The following is a 23,840-nucleotide window of genomic DNA, read 5'->3' on the forward strand; positions in this document are numbered from 1 at the left end:
TTTGAAGGATAATGAGAATTCTAGCAGGCAGTGGGGAATATACTTTCTTGTTGGAAGAGAGAGCAGGTGCCAAGGCCTAGAGGTGCCAGCATGAAAGTATACATCTTACAAATAACATGTCATTTGGTGGAGTAGACCTCAGTGTGGGAGGGTGGGAATGTAGTGGCAGAAGATGATACTGGAAAGACAGGTCAAGTTCATGGATGTTTTCTAAGTAGGGGAGTGAAAGGATAGATTTGTGTTTTGAAGTGTTACTTTGATTACGGGTTGGACGATAGATTGGCATTGGCAGGGCCATTGGAGTAAAGACAGTCAAGAACCAGACTGGAGGTAGAAAGACCTGGTAGAGGAGTAGTTACAGATGTGTAGCCTAAGAAGTGGATCGGGCTGAAACCAATGTTCTCCACTTGCATAATAGTCACCCAGAAAGCTTTCTAAGAACTGAGCCCTGAAGTGTCTGGTTAGGTCAGAGTGGTAGCAGCAGGCACCCCCAGGTGGTTCAGATGTGTGGCCAGTGCAGGTAGAGCAGAGGCCAAGGAGAGGGTCCTTTGTCTAAGAGGTGAGTAGAGCAAATCTAGTTGATCTGTCAGAACTGGGGAAATTGCCGAGAAGGAGGAATCTAAGGGGGCTCCTCTTTTGCAGCTTAGATTACAGGGCCTTTTTTTAAAAAATTTGTCCTTTTCCTCAAGTTGTATTTGCCCCACCAATTCTATATAGACATCTCAAAATTCCTATAAAGATCAATGTCTAATAAAGAAATGAAACAATCTCCTGCTACAACTATTCAACAAAAAGAATGTGGTTACTCTAGAGGTAGCTAAAATTGAAGCAAGGTTCTCAGGACCAGGGTGTCCCTGGCCCCATTTATATATTCTCTTACAGTTGAGCCCTAGACCACCTTTCCAAAGGCTCTATCTGTCTACTTTCCTCTTCTCTGTACCTGCTGCCAACTCATACTCCCTCTTGGGAGTTTTCTTTCTAGGAGTCTGGTTTCAGAATGGGGTGTCTTTGCCTCTTGATCTCCGTATCTTCCCAACCCAAAGACAGTGATCATTTCCTTGATCACTTCTGGCCCCTCCAGGTTAGTTTTGGTGACCCTCCTCTGTGTAGAGCAAAATAGCACTGTCTCATCATAATGATCTCTTCCTCTTTCTCTCCCAGTGGACTGGATGGTTTTCTTTAAAGAGCTCTTATTTATTTTTGTATCACAGTGCCTTATTACAGGGCCTGGCCCACAGCAGTTAGTCAGTCAATGTTTGTGGGATGAATTAAATGAAACACATATGCTCTTTTCATGAATTTAGTTGCTATTCACTATTAGTAAAAAGACAGAAGGTAACAGAGTTACCCAAGACCAAGAGGTCGTGCAGTCACACACACACACAAACACACCAGGAAAAACGAGATAATTTAGTGAATCTTTAGCCATAGAACATTTTTTTTTTTTTTAACGAGAAACATGGTTTTGTAACATTGGGACCTTAACTTCAGTAACCTTTCTTGAAGGGACTGAAACTGGGAAATGCACGAGCTGTGCATCCAAATCACCTGGAGATCTTTTTTTTTCTTTTTTCTTTTTTTCTATTTTTTAAAGTTTTGTTGAAGTATAGCTGATTTACAAGTTTATGATAATTTCTGCTCTGCAACAAAGTGATTCAGTTATACTACATATGCACACATCCATTCTCTTTCAGATTCTTTTCCCACATAGATTACCATAGAATATTAGGTAGAGTTCTCTGTGCTGTGTAGCACTCCATTGACCAATCATTCCATATACCTCAATGTACATATGCCAATCCCAAACCCCAGTCCATCCCTACCCCACCACCTACCCCTTTGATAACCATAAGTTTTTCAAAGTCTGTGAGTCTCTTCTACAAATTAGATCATTTATATCCTTTTTAAAGGTTTCACATTTAAGTGATATCATATGGTGTTTGTCTTTCACTGTCTGCCTAACTTCACTTAGTATGATAATCTCTAGTTCCATCCATGTTGCTGCAAATGACATTATTTCATTCATTTTTATGGCTGTAATATTCCATTGTGTACGTACCACATCTTCTTTATCCATTCATCTATTGATGGACATTTAGGTTGCTTCCATGTCTTGGGTACTGTAGGTAGTGCTGCAGTGAACACTGGGGTGCATGTATCGTTTCTTTTTTTAATAAGATTTAATGTTCATAACCCCTTAGGATATTCTTTTTTGTTAAAGCATAGTTGATTTACAATGTCTCCTCAATTTCTGTTGTGACCTAATCGCACACAGTAGGCGCCCATTGCCCATCCATTCTGAATGGATGGAACTGGAGATCTTATACTAAGTGAAGTAAATCAGAAAGAGAAAAACCATATCTCCTGGCAATCATACAGTGCATATTATGATTCAGCACGTTTGGTTAGGAACCTGAGACTCAGCGTTTCCCACCAGCTCCCAGAGAAGCTGCTGTTCCTTGTCATAGAACACACTTTGAGCAGCAAGAGTGCTAGGTTGGCATGAATACAAAAACTAACCCTTTAAGAAAACCAGGACCCGAGGGAGGGTCAGTGACAAAAAGTCACAAATAATATAAGAGATGGGCCTGAGATCCAATCCACTTGGCTCCCAGGATAGTGGATTTTTAAAATATAAGTTCTCATAATGTGATCCTTGAAAATGATTTGTTGGCCTAGTTTCTTGTTCCTAACTCCCTGGGTTCACTTGGAAAATAGCTTTCCAGAATTCCTGTTGAATTTCTCTTGCTTTATTCCTGAGGACAGAGAGCTTTAGAAACTCTGCCCTGTCTAGCAGTTTGCAAAAGGTAGAAATTTATAACTGATGGGCCCTGGGAGCACCCTTACTTTAACCCTGTCATAGTGGCAGTTAGGAATTTGAGATTCAGAGACATGCGGTGATGTAAGGTGTATAAAGTCATGGAGAACAGGGCCAGAGACACAGGGGCTCCATATAAGATTATTGAACTCATTCCTAAATCAGGCACTGGGATAGCTTCTGAAGCTTCTTTGAAGTAAGGAGTTCCTAGTTGGCCTGTTTTTTCAAAGTGAACGCAAAGGTAAACTCGAGCCAACAGTCAAATGACCCAAGTCATAAATACCAAACTATTGAAATCACTTCTGACCAGAATATAGCTATCACTACCTGGATTCTTTGAGATCAAGTGGGAAGTTTCTGAATACATAAAATATTTTTGAATTCATGTAAATATGTACAAAATGTGAGAAGTGAATATCTTATTTTTAAAAAAGGATTTTATTTTATTTTGTCTCTTTTATAGGGCCCCACTCAGGGCATATGGAAGTTTCCAGGCTAGGGGTTGAATTGGAGCTGCAGCTGCTGGCCTATGCCATCGCCCCAGTGTAGCTCATGGCAATGCCAGATTCTTAACCCACGGAGAGAGGCCAGGGATCAAACCCACGTCCTCATGGGTACTAGTCGGGTTTGTTACCACTGAGCCATGTCAGAAACTCCAAATATTTTATGTTCAGTATAGCATTCAATATCAATGTTGAATATCAACTATGGCAACCTGATACATTTCATGAAAAACTTCTAATTCAGGAGCAGTGGTTCTAAACTCTTTTGGGGTTAGTGGATTTTTGAAAGTCTGATACAAGCTAAGGGTCTTCTCCCCAGAATAATAGTCATATGCGTTTATACCAAATGCCTGTCTAGTTTCAGCAAGACTCTACCCTAGTTTAAGAATCCCAGAAATACGGAGTTTCTGTCGTGGCTCAGCAGTTAACAAACCCAGCTAGCATCCATGAGGACATGGGTTTGATCCCTGGCCTCACTCAGTGAGTTAAGGATCCAGTGTTGCTGTGAGCTGTGATGTAGGTCACAGACTCGGCTCGGATCGTGCATTGCTGTAGCTGAGGTGTAGCCCGGCAGCTACAGCTCTGATTCGACCCCTAGCCTGGGAACCTCCATGTGCCGCGGGAGCGGCCCTAGAAAAGGCAAAAAGACAAAAAAAAAAAAAAAGAATCCCAGAAATAGAGAAATCCTGTCCTTCATTTTTTTTCTTGTTTTTCTGTGTGATATTTAGGAAAAGAAAATGCAGTGTAAGAAACAATGGAAGAGTTTTTTATCTGAGCTTGAAGTTTTACTGCTGTGAGTATATTGCCTGGGATTTCTCCCCGTGTGCCTGGTTTTCATCTCTGTTCATCTTTGATTCTACAGCACAGAGCTTGGCATGGTTGGCATTTAATAAATGCAGGTTGGATGTTAGAACATTGGGTAAATTTCTGACATCTGCTTTACTGTATTCCTTAGAATACATTTTAAAATAGACCATTTACATAATGTACTTGAACATGTTTTAATGAGAAACTGTCACAAGGAAGTGGGTTAAATCATGTGTGACTAACACGACTGAATGTAAAGTAAATCGTCGAACGTTAGACTTGTATATATTTTGCCATTTCCCCCCCTTTCTTCAAGACATTCCAGTCAAGGAACTTTCATCAGTATAAACCTCTTCTGGAAGAGAGCTTTAGACAAAGAAATCCAGTGCTTTTGATGTGCAGATTATTTTCTGGGAATTCATTCACGAGCCTGAGAGTCCTTGGAGACAAACTAAAATGACTTCATTTTCATATATATTCATATCTGCAGCTGTGCAGCCTGCCTCGTGGAAGGCCCCTAACCCTATAGAGTTCAGTCATCACCCTTTACAAATAGAAAATGTTCTTTTCAGATGTTTTCTAAACCAATATGTGATATGGGGGGAGGGGGTATTATCCTAAATCCTCTCCTTTTATACTTAAGACCAGAAATCAAAACATTGAAGGCTAAACCTAAAAATTTACTCTATCATTTAATCAACAAAAAACTAAAATCACAATTGCAATATGAACATCTTTATATTAAAGCCTCATGTCTTTGCTTATGAAGAAATAAGTTCAAACACTTCAAAATTCCAAAAGGGTAAACCAGGAAGAGATTTTCTTCCACTGTTTTCATCTAGCCACCTAACCGATTTTCCCAAAGACCACAGAGTTATCAGTTTCTTGTATATCTTTTCAGAGTTATTTTATGTATAAGTGCATAGGTTTTTTTTTTCTTTCTCTCTTCTTATGCAAGAAATAGCATGCATACAGTGTTTACTTTGGTTATTTTAGTATTCCTTTGTGTGCCATGCTGTAAATTTTTTTGGCCACACCTGCATTGTGTGGAAATTCCCAAGCTGGGGATTGAATCTGAGCCACAGCTATAACTTACTCTTTAGCTTTGGCAACACCCAATTCTTTACCTCCCTGCTCCAGGCCAGGAATCGAACTTGCACCTCTGCAAAGACCGGAGCCACTGCAATCGGAGTGTTGTTTTTTTGTTTTTTGTTTTTTTTTTTTAGGGCTGCATGTGCACCATTTGGAAGTTCCTAAGCTAGGGATCAAATTGGAGCCACAGCAACGCCAGATTTGAGCCATGTCTACAACCTACAGCACAGCTCACTGAGTGAGGCCAGGGATTGAACCTAAATCTTTGTGGATACTAGTCGGGTTCATTACTACTGAGCCACAATGGGAACTCCTGCAGTTGGATTCTTAACCCACTGCATCACAGATGAAACTCCCCATGCTGTAATTTAGTTAACCATTTTCCTGTTAATGGATTTTTACATTTTTCATAGTCTTTTATTTTTAAAAAACATGCTGCAACAAAAAAACCTTGTATATATGTTATTTCATACCTGTTGGTGTATATCTAAGAAAGTTTCTCATCAATGAAATCACAGGGTCAAATGATTATATGTGTCACATGTTACTGAATTGTTCTCCAGTAGAAGCTCTACCTATTTATGCTTATACCAGTCATATAGGAGTGCTTGGTTCCCCATAGTCTTGCCAACATAGTATTTATTCTTTTTAATTTTTTCTGATCTGCTAAGTGGAAATGGTTTCTCGGTGTCGTTTACATTTCTTTTTCTGTGATGACTGAAACTTTTCATATATCTTAATATATATTAAAATATATTTCCTTTTCTTTGAAATATCTGTTCATGTTATTTGCCTTTTTTTAATTAGGCTGTTGGGTTTTTTCCTTAAATGGTTTGTAAGAGCATTTTATATATTAGAGAAAATTAGTCCTGTTTTTATGTTATGAGATACAAATAATTTTTTACCAGATTTTCTTGGCTTATTCTAGTTTTTGCCATGTGGAAATGGCTTTTTTTTTTTTTTAAAGCCACATCTGTGGCATATGGAAATTTCCAGGCTAGGGAATCAAATCAGAACCAAAGCTGCTGGCCTGTGCTGCAGCCGCAGCAATACCAGATCCAAGTACGCCACGACTTGTGGCAACACTGGATCCTTAAGCCACTGAGGGAGGCCAAGGATCGAACCCGCATCCTCACAGAGATTAAGTGGGGTTCTTAACCTGCTGAGCCACAGTGGGAACTCTGGAAATGGTTTTCATGTAATTGAATTTAATCTATATTTTCTTTTATAGATTCTAGGTTTTATACTGTAGTTTAAAAGTCCTTCCCCACTGAGCGGTTATAAAATAATTCTGCCATTTTTTTTTCAAGTACTTTTATGTTTCGCTTTTTACATTTATATATCTGATCCATTTGGATTTATTCTGCTGAGGGATTTATGTATTATTTTAGAGGGAATGAACAACTCAGTGATGTTGAATATTCCTGGTGTGCTGTCATTATCATTTATATTGCTAATATATTTTTAGTTTTAGGGCCTATATCAAATACTTCAAATGCATGAATTCTTTAACTCTCACAATAGTCCTGTGAGGTGAGTCCTTCTCCTGTTTCCATTTTGCAGATGAGGAAACAGGTAGAGCCTACTTTTTTTTTTTTTAAACAAGATCCAATTTATTTCCTGCGTCGTACTCAAACCTCTCTCTTCTCAGACATTTAATAATAAGTCAGTCAGAGGCAGCCTTTTGCTCTTAGAACATACTGTCTGAAGTGGGACTAGGAGAGAAGCACACATTTCAGCAAGTTAAATAATAAGACAAGCAATCAAAGGGGGCTGAGGGAGGAGGAAATGCTGATTTGGGGGGTGCGTAGCAGAGTAGGCTTCTTAGAAAAACATCTTAGCTGAGCTCTGAGGATGAGTTTTTTGGTTTAATATTAAGGGCATTGCTTAAAACATTGTATGTGTGTTTATGTTTGCAAGCACACACGTACACACACACACACACACACACACTCCCTTTACTGAGGAAGGAGAAATATTGGGACTCAGAAGGAGTATGTGTATGTGTGTGTGTGTGTGTGTGTGTATACACGTGCGTGTATTTTATAAGTAAGTTTTGCTACTGAAGAAATGAATAATAGGACTTTATATAGAGAACCATTTATTTTTTAAAAAGCAGCTTTATCTGCTTTAATATCCCCAAGCATGCCTAAAGCATAGGAAGTGTTAAACAAATAATTGTTGCATTGAGCTGAGTTCATAGTATGTGTGAATTACAGGTGTTTTATGTTTCATAGTTGTTATCTGGGTTCCACTGGTTTTCGCCGTGATGACACCTGGACTCAAGAGATAGGGATTTTAAAAAGGAACCTGAAAAATGTATGTGATACTGACATAGAATTCTGCGATTTAAAAATCAGTGATTTGTTTTTCAGCATTAAACTTTACTAGTCACATGGATTTTAGGTAGTAGGACAAGCTTTGTGAAGGCATTGGATGTCTTTTAGCTGAGTGACTGGCAGCTAGTATGTCCCTGACATAGTAGCATTTAATAAGTGGATGAATGAAAGAAGTGTTCTCTTCTGTTTTGATGATTTTAGTTACACATGTATACCCAAAGCAATAGAGTGAGTAATTTCAGTTGCTTCATCTTATGTAATAAATAAGTTGTATTGGGTTTCATGTTGATAAAAATGTATTAATATCAATTTATTTCTATGTGTTGTAAAGTTCCCAACACCCCAAATCCGAAGAACTCTTTACTTTCTTAAACTTTCTGTTTTATATTTGGATATTGGCTAGTACTTGTTAGAACACTTTAGACCAATTTGGAAGGCAAATCTGTGTCCCGTGTCTGGTGAAATTCCTTCTCCCTTGGCCAAATTTGTATTCTGCTTTATAACTATTCCTCAGCCCATCTTACCTCTCACCCAAAAAGGATGTTGTTCCTTTCCTATTTGAGTAAACAGTTTGATGGATTTTAAAATCTTTTATTTCAAGGTTTCATCATCCAAACATTCTGGAGTTGGTTGCATATTTTACGAAGAGTGAGAAGTTTTGCCTGGTTTATCCGTATATGAGGAATGGATCCCTTTTTGACAGATTACAGTGTGTAGTAAGTCACATCCATTACTCTGCCTCTGAGACCCTCTAAAGCCCTGGGGGAGCTGCTGAAACCTTCTGAGAGAACCACAGGGCCAGCCAACCGTGGGTTCCCAAGGAAGTAGAGGTCTTCTCCGTGGATTAATTTCTTAACTATTAGAAGGCTGCGTAAATACCTGAACTATTGTGTATTGTGCCACATGGTGGTCAAAAGAGTTGCTGGGTCTTTATCTTGCTGATAGATATCTCAAAGGAATTTACATCCAGATAATTTCCCAGATAATTTTGGTTGGCATAACTTTACACAAAGTACCACTTTGATGTGGTATAGATACACACAAAAGTGATATGATACAGACTACTTACAGAGAAGGAGGTTGAATAAATGCCATGGTTTCTCTTGTGATGTTTCTGAAAGATAAATTTAAAAATGGATTCCAGATTGGTTAAATTTCAGCCAAGTTGAGAATAAAAATTGATTGTTCTCAATTACCCACACTGTCATGCCACAAGTCATTTAAAATCTTATTTAAGGACTTAAACGTAGTTATCTTATTAGCCATGTTTCAATTATGCTAACATTCAAATTATTATTTTCATTAAATGTTGGTTCCCCTACTTCTCCCCACCTCATCTTCAGCGTTAATTCTGGCAATATTTCTCCGTACTGAGTACAATTGTGGTTTTTACTCAGAAAATACAACCAAACCAACTAGTTTCGTCTTTTCAGGATAACACAGCCCCACTGTCTTGGCACGTCCGCATCAGTGTATTAATAGGAACAGCCAAAGCCATTCAGTACTTGCACAGCAGGGAACCATGCTCCGTCATCTGTGGCAGTGTATCAAGGTAAATGGTCCCAGAGCTGTAGCTTCCCCCTGATCCCTCTGTCCCTTGCATCATCACAGGTGAGTCAGACTTCACCCTGTTTTCTGTCTGTAGTTGCCCTGGTATGTGTGTGTGTGTGTGTGTTAAGAATTCTCGGAGTTCCCGTCGTGGCTCAGTGGTTAACGAATCCGACTAGGAACCATGAGGTTGTGGGTTCGATCCCTGGTCTTGCTCAGTGGGTTAATGATCCGGCGTTGCCGTGAGCTGTGGTGTAGGTTGCAGACGTGGCTCGGATCCTGCGTTGCTGTGGCTCTGGCGTAGGCCAGCAGCTGTAGCTTCAATTAGACCCCTAGCCTGGGAACCTCCATATGCCGTGGGAGCAGCCCAAAGAAATAGCAAAAAGACCAAAAAAAAAAAAAAAACCAACAAAACAACAACAAAAATAAATCTTTAAAAAAAAAAAAAAAGAATTCTCGTTGAAGCATTTAAAATCTCACCTTTTTCACGAAAATGCGCCTACTGCATTTTACAGCTCCATTTATATTGCCAGTGGGAAAGTTGGTATTATCTCTGGGAATTATTAATGAATAAGACAGTTTTGTGTGTTTTATTAAGTATACATCATAGCCAAGTGAAAGGAACTCATCTCACTTAAAACAAAAAAAAAAACAAAACAAAACCCCGAAGTCTAAGGAAAAATTAATTGGCTTATATGGGGAATTCCTCACAAGATAACGTAGTAACCAGCAATTGAAGTTCTCTGTCCTTAAAAAGATGAAAGACAAAAATAAAATATAAAAAGAGAAAAATAAAGTAAGAGTTCCCTTCATGGCCCAGCAGTTAACGAACCCTACTAGCATCCATGAGGACGTGGGTTCGATCCCTGGCCTCTCTCAGTGGATTAAGGATCCTGCGTTGTGATGAGCTGTGGTGTAGGTCACAGACACGGCTCGAATCCCCAGTTGCTGTGGCTCTGGCTTAGGCTGGTGGCCACAGCTCTGATTGGACGCCTAGCCTGGGAACCTCCATATGCTGTGGGTGTGGCCCTAAAAAGACAAAAATAAAGTAAATTCTCTGTCCCTGAGTCTCTAGTGTCTTGCAATTACCACTGAGCCTACTGGCTCCTAGCTTTATGTATTCACTGGTCACAAGCGAAGCAGCCATTCAGTGTTCATTTTGGAAACATGAAAAATTAGAAGCAACATCTTCCGTCTTTTTTTCTTCAGCAGACATAAAGAATCATTCAGACAGAGCGGATACCCTGTAGCAAACTCCCCCTATGAATTTTCCTATGTGCCCTTCATCATGAACCAGTCCCAAGATAGCTAAATGCACCTTTGCTGAATAACAGGGGAGACTGAATTTAAAAGGCTCTGCCTTTCTGAACCATTACCTGGTATCTGGGAAAAGGCTTTTAGTGTGCTTTCTAGTTGGGCAGAAGAGGAACTGATTCCTTATTTACTTCTTTGTTTTTCTGGTGGATTGAACTTCATATAAAATGACTCCAGATTTTACTTTGTCTTGGGAGGCTGGGGGAGGGGGTAACAAGCCATAGGTATCTGCTTCTGCCGCAGTGTGATAATTCATCAACTATCAGTGGCCTATAGAATCAGCATAAAATTGGTTCACCCTCATGGGACCTGGGTCAAAGATGGACAGTGAAAGTCTCAGGTGTCAGTGGAATCAACCATTGGGGTAGGATCCAAAGGGCTGAGGTGGCCACCCCTAGCCTAAAACAATCCCTCTTCCATCCAGCTTGCAGTCAGCTCAGCATAGTAGGTGCACAAATATATGTTCTGGGTAAATAAATAAGCATGTGGAATTTTGCCGTACATAGTCTTCCTTTGGTTTAAACTTAAAAGTGAAAATGAGCTTATTTTTAATCTTAAGACATAATCCATTAATTTAAAAAAATTTCCTGTTGTGTGACTGACTCATCACATCCTTTCCTGAAAGCAGAGCTTGTTAGGAAATGGAGGTGAGAAGGGAGCCAGTGTGGAGATGAGGACAGGGAAGGCCACCGACTGGAACAACAGGAACTTGAGGGTGGAGGACACCCATCAGGCTCTCAGCAGCTAAGGTTGGGCAGGGACATCTGGATACGCCCCTCCAGCATCTCCCTCCTGTTTGTAGGTTAGAGCACAGGCTGTCACCTCGCTTTCTGCTTTCTCTGGATTGGCTAGTGACTTCAAGCAGGTCAGGTTCCCAGAAAATAGGTGGAGAGGCAGATTTGCCTGCAGGGGGATTATTTTGAAAGTGCTCTCAGGAATAACAAAAGTAAGGCAGGGAGGAGGAAGGCCAAACTGGGTAGTTGGGGAAGCTGAGCCAGAAAGTTATAATAGAGGCCTCAGCAAGTGCCTTGGGACAGTCTGCTAAAGCTGGGATGGCCCTTCAGAGCTGTCCCCAAATAAGGCAGCACGCTTGGGTTTTTGACCCCTGTATCCAGCCAGCCCTGAATGGGGCTGTAACAGGATGAGGCAGCTCTCATGCTGGGGCCTAGCTGGGAACCATCAGCAGCCACCTCTCCCTGTTGGGGAATGAGTGCCTCCGTAGACCCCGGAGGAGGGATCAGGCCGCACCACCATGGCCTCCACAGTTACGGAGGATGAGTTGACTGGACTGGCTGGTACTCTGCAAAATGTGACCAAATGACTTTCTTTTTCATACACTTTTCTCCCAACCTTCTTGTCATCCTTTCCTCTTATTAGTATCAACAGTTGTCAGAGAGTTCTGGTTTAGGAAGCTGACTTTCCACTTAACATGGGATTCTGAGCAAATTGCTCTACATCTCCAAGCCTCAGTTTTTTCTTCTGCAAAATGCTAATAAAAGAATAATAGTTTCTGTCTCATAGGGTTAAATGGCTAGAAAGTATATGTGGTGCTTGGCAAAGAGATGCACCTACTGAATGGTAGCCCCTGTTAGAATGGTCAAGGAGTAATAGGAGGAGCAGAGGCTAAGAGATGTGATGGCCAATCAGCCCTTTTACTGATCACTTTTATTTATTGTGGTAGTCCATTTGGGCTGCTATAACAAATTCTATAAATTGAGTGGCTTATAAACAACACCCTTTTTTTTTTTTTCTCATAGTTCTGGAGGCTGGAAAGTTCAAGATCCTGGCACTGGCCAATTCTGTGTCCAGTGAGAGCTCACTTTCTGGTTCACAGATGGCTGCCTTTTTTCTGGTGGAAGGTGTGAGGAGTCTCTCTGGAATATTTTTTTAAGTAAGGGCACTGATGCCATTCATTACAGGAAGCCCTTGTGGCCTAATCACCTCCCAAAGGTTCCACTTCCTAATACCATCATTAGTGGTTAGGATTTCAACGTATGGGTTTGGGGAGGACACAAACATTCAGTCCATAGCATCTGTCATCGGCTCACTCCATCATTCATTTACTGTGTATGAAAGTAGACCCAGAAACTAAGCTCTATGTTAATAAAAATTACTTCTATGTCAGCATGTTTATTGAACATCTTGAAAATTACATTCATTTTAGTTTACAGATATGTGTGGAATGTCTCTTGTGTGCAGAGCATTGTCTTAGGCCATGATAGAGGAAGACATTGATGATCATGGTCTTGACCTTGAAGATTCAACCTGGTGGTCAGACAGATAACACAGAAAATACATAGTGCACTACTGACCGTTTAGCTCAATGTGTAGTTGGTCTGAGACGACTCCTTCTAATTAGGTAGTTCTAATCCAAGTCTTTGAAGAGATGGATTGGTTGAAAGCAGGGAGGAGCATAGTCCTGGCAGAGGCAGTAATTTGTTCATGGGAACAAATAAAGAATTGCCAGGTGTTTAATGGAAGCAAGATGGGTTGGTTGATTGCAGAGGAAAGGATGAGGATGGAGAATAAGGAAAGATAAGACTGGAGAAAAAAGTAAAGCAAACGTTGGGTAGGGGATTGGATGGAGCCTTGAACACTTACCTGGCTGAGGATCTGGGTTTAATAAGCTAGGCTCTTGTGAGGGACTCCGAAGACTCTTTTCTCTTGGGTACAAGTGGAAACGGAAAAGTTCTGGAGTCTTCTAGGTGGTTGCACAAGTTAAAAGGCTATTTCTCCCAGGCCAGCAACCTAGGTACTTGTCTGGCTGTGCTGAGCTATGTAATTACTTAAACAACATTGTTAGAAGGCCCCACAGGTTAATATAGACACAGAATACCCACAGAGGTTGAATCAGAGAAAGGGAGAATTTCATGGAAGATGCAGGGTTTGAATGGGAAATGCAGCTAGCAACGTATTTTATGTTTTTGCTGATTGTTGCTTTTCTGGGTTTTCCAAAGCATTTGAGGACACAAACATAACCAGGTGTGTGGTGTGGTGTGGAATACTGGGGCTGTGGGTGTTGATTTGGCAGTCGTGGTTTCACAGTGGCTCATCAGGGTGTCCCTGTCTGTTCCAGAGCACATTAGCCCCCTCCACCGCCACTGAACTGAACTCCCAGCCTCTCTGTGGAGCCTGCCAGCAGAGATGTTAATTAGTGCCAACTAAAACAGTAGACTTTCCCCCTTTCCTTTGGTCATGTGCACACCTGTTCTCTAGAAACTGGAATGAGACCAACTCATTTCATTCAGGGCATTACACATCTGTCAGATGGTAATGACATTCAGTCCTCAGCAGTCTTGGTCAAACAAGAATTGGCTGACCTAGAATACCCTCCTGAATCTCTTTTAAATGAATCCTTTACTTCACGGTAAACTTGAGCCTCTCTGATTCCTGGTCCCTCTGTGTATAGCCTAGTGCTTTCAGGAAGGTCTGAAATCCCTATTCTCCAGCCTTTGTAGTATTTTCTAATTCATGCAAGGAAAGGCAGTCTCTAGGAGAGATGTCATTTTATTACATAGCCCCAATAATGAGTTAAAAAAGGACATCTAAAATGTGTTAAATGGTGACCTTTTCTGTGGGTAAGTCATGGCTCTTTTTGTTGAAGTGAGAAATGGAAATTATTGTTACTTTTATTTTCTCTTCTGCATTTGGACCTCAGACTGATGAATCACAGAAGAGTTTATCATACATCATTTGATATTGTTAATCAATATCATACATATATTAATACATAATTGGCATTATTTTAAGCAAGGTTTTTAATAGTGTGAAATAATGTGGAATAATATACATAAAGTGACAGTAAGTGAAAAATAGTCAAATTGAAATAAATAGTACACTTTTATTATTAGTTATTCTACAAATAACTTTGTAGAAGTTCATGAATTTAAGAAAAAAGATTAAAAGTGAAACATACCGAAATATAAATAAGACTCTAATTAGATGGAGAGACTATGGCTTTTCATTTAATGGCTTGTTTTTTACTTCTACTTGATGTTAAATTCTTATTTAAGGATTATGTCTACTCTTATAATAAAAATAAAATATATCAGAGAAGACAGCATCAGACCTTTCTATCTCAAACCAGGGAATCAGAAATTCCAAGGAGCCTCTAGTTACTGAGTGAGAGCTCAAAGTTTCAGTCATTCTGTGATTAGTTCTATCTGCTGCGAAGCTTGGTGATCTCACTCCTTTGTGTGTTTTAAGTGGTTTAAGAAATGAAGATTGTAAGGTCATTCTTCAGCAGCTTGGTGCCCAAAGTCTGAGCAAAGTGAAATGGAATCACTGGGAATGCCATGGAAAGAATGCAGGAAGGCTGGGTTCAAGCCCAGGTCCTGCCTCACACTCTCAGGCCATAGTTTTCTCACTTGGACATCAGAGCCAACCAGGATAATCTCAGTTTGGACCTCTTCGTGTTCTCAACTTCTATGCTGTTGCACCTGCCTGTTGTGCTGGGCACTATACTCCCAAATCTAGGGCTTGTGGCAGAATGGTGTGACCCCACATTTAAATCTTGGCCAAGTGTTTCCCTGATCAGCTTTGGCGTGAGGTTGAACTCACCTGTTTCCAGAGGCACCTTAAGGTACCTGCTCCCCCTGGAGCAGGTTAGGCAAAGTCCTGACATTGACATACCTGTTTTCCAGAAATACCCCCTCCCCAGTCTTTTCTCCATTCTCCCCCTTTTCCAGCCACCACCCCAGTTGCTCTCATTGCTGCCCCCATCTCTTGTCACTGGTTAAGGGTGTGGCCTTTGGGGGTTGGGGGTCTCAGATCTCAGGACAAATGCCAGCTTTACTATATTCCAGCAGTCTGATCTTGGGTAGTCTCCTTATCTGGAACTGGCCCAATAAGGAGCTGCTGGAACTAGAGCCACTGCACTTCTTTCCAGGGTTGTAAGCATGAAATGAGATCCTCTCTGTAAAGCGCAGCCCACAGTTTGGTGATGAGTGTGGCTCCTCCTACCTAGTGGAGACTCTGGTGTCTCATCCCACCTGTCCTTGGACCCTGGCACAGCGCATCATTAGAGCTCTCTTTGGGTGCTAACTATTCTGATTATTAGAACTTCCTCTATATTGAGCTTAAATTCTTCCACATTTATTAATATTAATCTGTTAATAGAATATTAATTTTTAAATTTAATTTACTAATTGATGTTCATATAGTAAATTCATCTGTCCTGAGCTGTAGTAGAATTTCCTTTATATTTAGCTAAAGTCTGTCTTCCTGTGACTACCCATTAGCTGTAATTTTGGCCCTAGAATTATGTATATCTAGCTAAGGAGAAGAAGAGATAAAGTTCACTTCATTTTTCCCTTGTAATCAACAGTTTCTTAATCTTGTATGAGTAGCTGAATAAAAAGATTTCATAGTTTCTTCCAGTTAATCAGAGTAAATCAAAAGAGCACTGAACAGGGAAAGAGGAGGGCTAGGCTTTGGTGTAAGCTATTTTGCATAGAACAGGCCATTTCAGCCAGCTGGGCCTCATTTACCTCATCTGAAAAAAAAGCAGTTATACTGTAGCAGCATTGACAAATCAGTTCGTCTCACATTCCGGCTTTGCTTGGTTGGTAATGACTTCCCCTGGGCATTGGTAAAAGGGAGTCTGGGGTGGGTACGTTCTGAACTCAACTAGTGATGTCTGCCAAGAATATGGGAAGGGTTTTTGGCAACACTTGGGCCACATATTTGCCATAAGCTTAGTGGTCTAAGGCTACTTCCAGTTACATATTCTCTTCATTTACAAACTGATTATATCATCAGGTGTTTACTTAGTATCTTCCACGGGTTCAGCCTTACCCTTACCTAGACAACATAACCTGGTCTCTGAGGAAGTGCCGTGTGGTATAGTACAGGCTGGAGAAAGGAGGACCACTGAAATTCAGATCAGGGGAGGGAACACTTTATAGAGGAAGTAAATAAAGATGCATGGAAGATTTGGATAAAAATAAGTGGGAAGGGAGTGCTTTGCAGGTAAGGGGAACAGCATAAAGAAAAGCCCCAAACAGCAATAAGCACACACTATCATGACCGCGTTGGTAAGTGTTAACATAGTCAGGCTAGCTGCTAGGCTGCAGACGTATTTGGGAGCTCGGTGAAAGCCAGGGCACTTCAGACTTGACATAGCAGCCCTCTGAGGAACTTAACGATTTCTCCCAGCACCCCGAGTTTATGCATCATTGCCCTTACCATTGGTTTGACAGAGGAGAAAGCTGAGGCTTACAGAGGTTGGTAACTTGCCGCAGTCACCTGTCTGTAGATGGAGGCGAGGGGGTGGGGTTCCATGCTTGTGTGGTCCAGCAGTCATGCTCTTTCTAGGTAATTAAAGCCTTCCTAGCCAGGACTCCTGGGAGCATGTTGGCTTCAGCAGAGACAGGGAAATGGGGCAGGAGAGAAGAACATAATTAGTACGTGCAAATTTGGAAGTGTTGATGTTGGAGGCCTAGTGAAAAGGGCAGCAGGCGGCCAGCTTTGCGGGGGAGGTTAGGCCTGCTGGGCCGCATTCAGAATCTTCGCCTTTTTCAAGAAGAGAGTAAATGGTCTTCTAAGGAAGACACTGTCAAGGACACAGCTGCAGGACACCCAAGAAGGAAGCCAAGCACACATTTCAAAGGTATTTTCAAGAAGTCTTTTGGTTGAGTTTACCCAGAAATGTCTTAGTAATTTGAACTCTTCAAAGAGAATGTTATAAAAACAAAATTCATTTCCAGATGGTGGAATTTGAGCAGGAAAAGGACTTAAAGAGAAGAATCTTGAAGAGTTGAAGTTTCTGTTCTTGGCAAAGACCCTCATATTTTTATTGCGGGAAGGAAGATGTTTTTAAATTACAGAATCCCATAAAAGCATCTGAAAGCAGTAAACCTTCATGTTATTTCCATCGTATCCCTCGGCGAGCTTAATTGTTTTCACATTTATGAACGATTTTAAATTGAAATGCATTTTATTCCCAGCATTTTTCATCCCAGACCTTCATTCTTGTTCATGTTGCCAAAGCGAGGAGATAATCTTGGGGAACATTTCTAACATTTCCTATATCATGCTCTCTTGCAGTATGGCTGTTTGTCTCCTGCCAAGTGAAACAGTCTTTCATACAAGGGAAGTGGTCTAGGAAAGAAAGGAAGAAGCCATTTGCTTACAGAATGAATTTTTTAGAAGTTCCTGTCATGGTTCAGCAGTTAACAAACCCGACTAGTTATCTATGAGGATGCGGGTTCGATCCCTGGCCCCACTCAGTGGGTTAAAGATCTGGTGTTGCGGTGAGCTCTGGTGTAGGTCACAGATGAGGATCGGATCCTGCATGGCTATGGCATAGGCTGGCCCCTAGAGCTCCAATTTGAGCCGTAGCCTGGGAACTTCCATATGCAGCCCTAAAAAGACAAAAAAAAAAAAAAAAAAAAAAAAAGACTTTTTTTAAAAATGGAAATTGATCAGAGCCTATGGTGATAGTAAGTGCATGGAGAATTTCCTTTGTGAGGGACTAGAAAGACTGAGTGGTTGGGAAGGAGGGTCAGGAGCCACAGTTGGGTTCCTTCCTGTGACTGTGCCACCCTAGCCCATAGCCTAAGCTCCTCCTTACCCCCAGTCCAAGTGTATGTGACAAGGCCACTGGGCTCCAGCTCAGTGTTTAGCAGGGACAGAAAGGCTGCAGGAAATGCAAATGTTTGTTTGACTGATGGTTGAATTAACCAGTTTCCTCCCTCTCTGTCTCTCCTCTCCATCAAAAAACTACTTTTGTTTCTAAGAAGCCTTTTTTTTTTTTTTGCTTTCTTTGCTGCACTTGCAGCAAAGTTCCCGGATCAGGAATGGAGCTTGAGCCACAGTGATGTCAAGTGGCAATACTGAATCTTTAACCACTAGGCCACCAGAGAACTCCTCAGAAACATTTTAGATACAGCAATTCTTTTTCCTCAGATTTTCCTATTTTCCCTCAATGCCTGCCTTCTAAAATATCCAAATATGTTCATTTTTTTTCCTCAGGGATACCAAAACAAATACTACGTAAATTTAAATCTCTCCTGTTAATTTTATTTACCACTACTGTCTCTAAGCTCCAATATTCATTTATTTATATACAAGGATGCATACATGCATGCACACATACATACCAAACAAGGTGTATGTTTTTTTCTCCACAGCCTTAAAATATCTGAAAATATTGGTTTAGTCAGGTTCTTCCAGAACTTCTCTGGATCTGTTTTGAAGCACAGCCGTTATCCCAAGGGTCCTCAGATCTCCAGGCCTATCCTGCAACCCCCTGTACCTTTGTTACATCAGATTGGTGTCCTTGAACTTCTAGAGACATTCAGTCACCTTCTCTGGGGTTTTAAGGTAAGGTGGTGTCGGATGGACAGGGGGCCTACAGCCGTCAAAGCATATTTCGAGGCTCTCCTTGTGTGTAAGGTACTCTGCTTATGTTTTCTCATTTACTCCTGTACCACCCCTGTGAAGTAAGCATTATCAAATCTTTTTACCTTTTTCTTTTTATGATTGCAACTTTGGCTGTGGAAGTTCCTGGGGCTGGAGGTCAAATCAGAGCTTCAGCTGCCAGCCTGCGCCACGGCCATAACAACCAACACCAGATCTGAGCTGCATCTGCCACCTGCACCACAGCTTGTGGCCATGCTGGATCCTTAACCCACTAAGCAGGACTGGGGATTGAACCTGCATCCTCATGGACGCTGCATCCAGTTCTTAACCTGCTGAGCCACAACAGGAATTCCACATTATCAGATCTTTTTTACCTGCAAGGAAACTATGCTTAGGGAAATTATGCTAGTTTGGCCAGAGATGAAATTCCACATTTGAATGAGGAATACCCCTTGTCAACTGGGCCTTTACTCAGAAAGCTTAAGATCATAAGGTACCAGGAAAGCAAAAACAAACTATAATGCTGTCTCTAAGTTCTGCCTAGGTCCAATGGGAAAGGAGAAAGCTCTGTAACCCAAGAGGTGAATAAAGGGTTTCAGCTTCGTCCCATTTTAGGCTGGATACACTGCATGCTGAAATGGGGGAGAATGGGTATGCCTTTCTTCAGTTACCTGCAGGTTCCCAGAGAAATTCTTGCCTCCTCTGGTGAGGGGAAGCAAGATATCTGGTAAAGGGTGTCTTAGTGCTCCAACAGCAGTGTCTGTCATGGAGAGCCCAGTTGGGTGCTCTTTGTCTCCGAGGCCAGTTAAGTGAAGTGTGGACTTTTCCTGAGCATTGCTAGGCACTCAGGGACTGAGCCTGAGTACCACTAACTCTCCCTAAAATTCAAATATAAAGATTTACTTTAAAAACCAGTTACGTACTTACATGTCAAACACATTTGCACTTAAATTCAGATCCTGTGTTACAATCTAGGTGTATCTTGTTGCATTATATTTAAGACCCCAGGGCTTTGACTTTAACTATTTAACTACATTAAGAGACCCATATGACCAAAGGAAGCAATTCTCATATCATTTGGGGGTTTAGGTCCCCTGAAGAATTGTCCTGGAGACATCTAGCAGTAGAGAGATGAAGTGACATCCCCAGAATGTAAATTCACCACTTTGGTGTTTCCCCATCACTTAATGTACCACTACTAGTCTTTCTGCTGGAAGAATTAATTAGAAAGGTTATGGTTTCTCTGCTACAGTAAATAGCCTTGTGAGAAAGAAGAGAAGAAATAGGTTGTTGGAACACTGGATGTTTCTCATCTCTTTGGCTGCCCTTTTGTTGCATTATACTGTTACACGATTTTAGTTATTTTATGTTGTCTTTTTGTTGTTGTTGTTAGTCTGTTTTAACCCACTTAGGATAAATTATTCAGATGACCTGTGAGGTAGCTGAAGGCACTCTTTGAACATTCTGTATAAGATTGAAGAAGGGGAAAGAATTTGGGTAGAATTGATTGTTGAAGGGCCTAAAACAGGACATCCTTCTTCCTCAGCTACTATTAACCTTTATTTAGTACAGAGTAAATCACTGGACTCAAAATTTATGTTATGCACTAAAGTCTGCTAGTAAACAATTGTCTTTTCACCAGATATCATTATTCAAAGTGAAAATGCAATACCCTGGAACAATTTCACATTCTTATTAATGGCCTCTCACTGACCCAAAGTTCTCTGTGGGTTTTATTGTGTAACACCCTGTGGTTATTCAGCTAACCACGGCCTAACGCTTACTTAAGCATGAATCCCCAGTAGCTGAAAACTTTCCAGTTTTTCTGAGGGCCAAATAAATGAATTGGATTGTAAGTATTGTTGCTTTTTTTAAAAAAATTTTAAGGAGTTCCCATCATGGCTCAGTGGAAACAAATCTGACTAGCATCCATGAGGATGCAGGTTCAATCCTGGTCTCTCTCAGTGGGTCAGGGATCAGGCATTGCCGTGAGCTGTGGTGTAGGTTGCAGACACAGCTTGGATCTGGTTTTGCTATAGCTGTGGTATAGGCCAGCAGCTGTAGCTCCAATTCCACCCTTAGCCTAGAAATTTCCATATGTTGCAGGTGTGGCCCTAAAAAGACCAAAGAAAAAATGTTTTTTAATATTTTTAAAACTATAGTTGATTTACAGTGTTGTGCCAAATTCTGCTGTACAGCAAAGCAACCTAGTCATACATGTATATACATACCCTTTCTTATATTAACTTCCATCATGGTCTGTCCCAAGAGACTGGATATAGTTCCCTGTGCTATACAGGAGGACCTCATTGCCCATCCATTCTAAATATAATAGTTTGCATCTACGAACCTCAAACTCACAGTCCATCCTACTCCCTCCCCTCTCCCCCTTGGCAACCACAAGTCTGTTCCCTGTATCTGAGTCTGTTTCTGTTTTTTTGTTAGGTTCATTTGTGCCATATTTTAGATTCCACATATAAGTGATATCATATGGTATTTGTCTTTCTCTATCTGATGTACTTCACTTAGTATGAGAATCTCTAGTTGCATCTGTGTTGTGGAAAATGGCATTATTTCGTTCTTTTTTATGGCTGAGTAGTATTCCATTGTATATATGTACCACATCTTCTTAATTCATTCATCTGTTGATGGACACTTAGGTTGCTTCCATGTCTTGGCTGTTTCGAATAGTGCTGTTCTGAACATACAGGTGCACATGTCTTCTGGAATTACAGTTTTGTCCAGATATATGCCCAAGAGTGGGATTGCCGGATCATATGGTAGTTCCATTTTTAGTTTTCCCGAGGAACCTCCATACTATTTTCCATAGTGGTTGTACCAGTTTACATTCCCACCAATAGTGTAGGAGGGCTCCTTTTTCTCCACACCCTCTCTAGCATTGGTTTTTGTAGACTCACTAATGCTGGCCATTTTGACTGTTGTGAGGTGGCACCTCGTTGTAGTTTTGATTGGTATTTCTCTAATAATTAGTGATATCAAGCATTTTTTCATGTGCCTACTGAGTATCTGTCTTCTTTGAAGAAGTATCTGTCTATGTCTTTGTCCATTTCAGTTGGGTTGTTTGTTTTTTGTTGTTGAGTTGTGTAAGTTGTATATTTTGAAGATTAAATCCTTGTCACTTACATCATTTGCAACTGTTTCTCCCATTCCATAGATTGTACTTTGTTTTTTTATGGTTTACTGTGCTCTGTAAAAGCTTGTGTGTTTGATTTGGTCCTGTTTGTTTATTTTTGTTTTTATTTCTGTTGCCTTGGGAGACTGACCTAAGAAAACATTTGTATGGTTGATATCAGAGAATGTTTTGCCTATCTTCTCTTCTAGGAGTTTTATGGTATCATGTCTTATGTTTAAGTCTTTAAGCCATTTTGAGTTTATTTTTGTGCATGGTGTGAGGATGTGTTCCAGTTTTATTGATTTACGTGCAGCTGTCCTATTTTCCTAGCATCACTTGCTGAAGAGACTGTCTTTTTCCCATTTTATATTCTTGCCTTCTTTGTCAAAGATTAATTGACTATAGTTTATTTCTGGGCTATCTGTTCTATTCCAAAGGTCTGTATGTCTGTTTTTGTACCAGTACCACACTGTCTTGTCTATTGTGACTTTGTAATATTGTCCAAAGTCTGGGAGAGTTGTGCCTCCTGCTTGGTTTTATTTTCCCCTCAGGTTTGCTTTGGCAATTCTGAGTCTTTTATGGTTCCATATACATTTTTGGGTTATTCTAATTTTGTAAAAAATATCATGGGTAATTTGATAGGGATCACATTAAATCTGTAGATTGCTGTGGGTAATGTGGCCATTTTAATAATATTAATTCTTCCAATCCCAGAGCATGGAATATCTTTCCATTTCTTTGAAACCTCTTTAATTTCCTTGATTAATGTTTTATATTTCTCAACACATAAGTCTTTAACCTCCTTGGCAGATTTATTCCTAGGTATTTAAATTTGGGGGTGTGATTTTTTTTTTTTTTTTGGCTTTTTAGGGCTGCACCCATGGCACATGGAGGTTCCCAGGCTAGGGGTCAAATTGGACCTACAGCTGCCAGCCTACGCCACAGCAACGAAGGATCTGAGCTGCGTCTGCGACCTACACTCAGCTCACAGCAACTCTGGATCCTTAACCCACTGAGCAAGGCCAGGGATTGAACCCGCAACTTCATATTTCCTAGTTGGATTCATTTCCACTGCACCACGATGGGAACTCCCTGGGGTGTGATTTTTAAAGGTTTTTTTTTTTTATATTCCTTTTCTAGTATTTCATTGTTAGTATGGAGAAATGGAACTTATTTCTGAGTGTTAATATTGTGTCCTCCTAATGTGCTAAATTTATTGATCAGTTTGGAGTTCTTAGGGTTTTCTATATATATAGTATCATGTTATCTTCATAAGGTGAACTTTTACCTCTTCCAGTTTGGATACCTTTACTTTCTTTTTTTCTTTCTTTCTTTTTCCCTTTTTTTTTTTTTTGGTCTTTTTCTCTTTTAGGGCCACCCCCGTCGCATATGGAAGTTTCCAGGCTAGGGTCCAATTGGAACTGTAGCTGGTGGCCTGTGCCAGAGCCACAGCAATGTTGGATCCAAGCTGTGTCTGCAACCTTCACCACAGTTCATGGCAACTCTGGATCCTTAAGCCACTGAGCAAGGCCAGGGATTGAACCCACATCCTCATGGATACTAGTTGAGTTCACTACCACTGAGCCATGATGCGAACTCCTTTTTTTGGGGGGGGGGGGGTCTGATTGCTGTGACTAGAATTTCCAATATATGTTGAATAAAAGTGGTGAGGAGTTCCTGTTATGTCTCAGTGTTTAGCAAACCCAACTAGCATCCATGAGGACATGCGTTGGATCTTTGGCCTCACTCATTGGGTTAAGGATCCAGCATTGCCATGAGCTCTGGTGTAGGTTGCAGATGCAGCTTGGATCCCACATTGCTGTGTCTGTGGGGTAGGCTGGCAGATAATAGCTCTGATTGGACCCCTAGGCCGGGAACCTCCATATGACGCAGATGTGGTCCTAAAAAGATCAACAGACCAA

At 40.8% G+C, this 23,840-nt stretch overlaps 1 protein-coding gene across 1 annotated transcript in view; it reads left to right on the top strand.

The window, feature by feature from the left end:
• The window catches only part of IRAK3 (interleukin 1 receptor associated kinase 3), a 76,364-nt gene that overhangs the window by 38,714 nt on the left and 13,810 nt on the right, over window positions 1-23,840 (top strand). The window contains exons 6-8 of the mRNA XM_021091960.1: window positions 4,050-4,114; window positions 8,161-8,275; window positions 8,993-9,111. Of these exons, the coding sequence (XP_020947619.1) occupies window positions 4,050-4,114; window positions 8,161-8,275; window positions 8,993-9,111 (299 nt within the window). The remainder of the gene's footprint in view (window positions 1-4,049; window positions 4,115-8,160; window positions 8,276-8,992; window positions 9,112-23,840) is intronic.

The sequence above is a fragment of the Sus scrofa genome, chromosome 5, assembly GCF_000003025.6.
Source record: "Sus scrofa isolate TJ Tabasco breed Duroc chromosome 5, Sscrofa11.1, whole genome shotgun sequence".
Classification (NCBI taxonomy): domain Eukaryota; kingdom Metazoa; phylum Chordata; class Mammalia; order Artiodactyla; family Suidae; genus Sus; species Sus scrofa.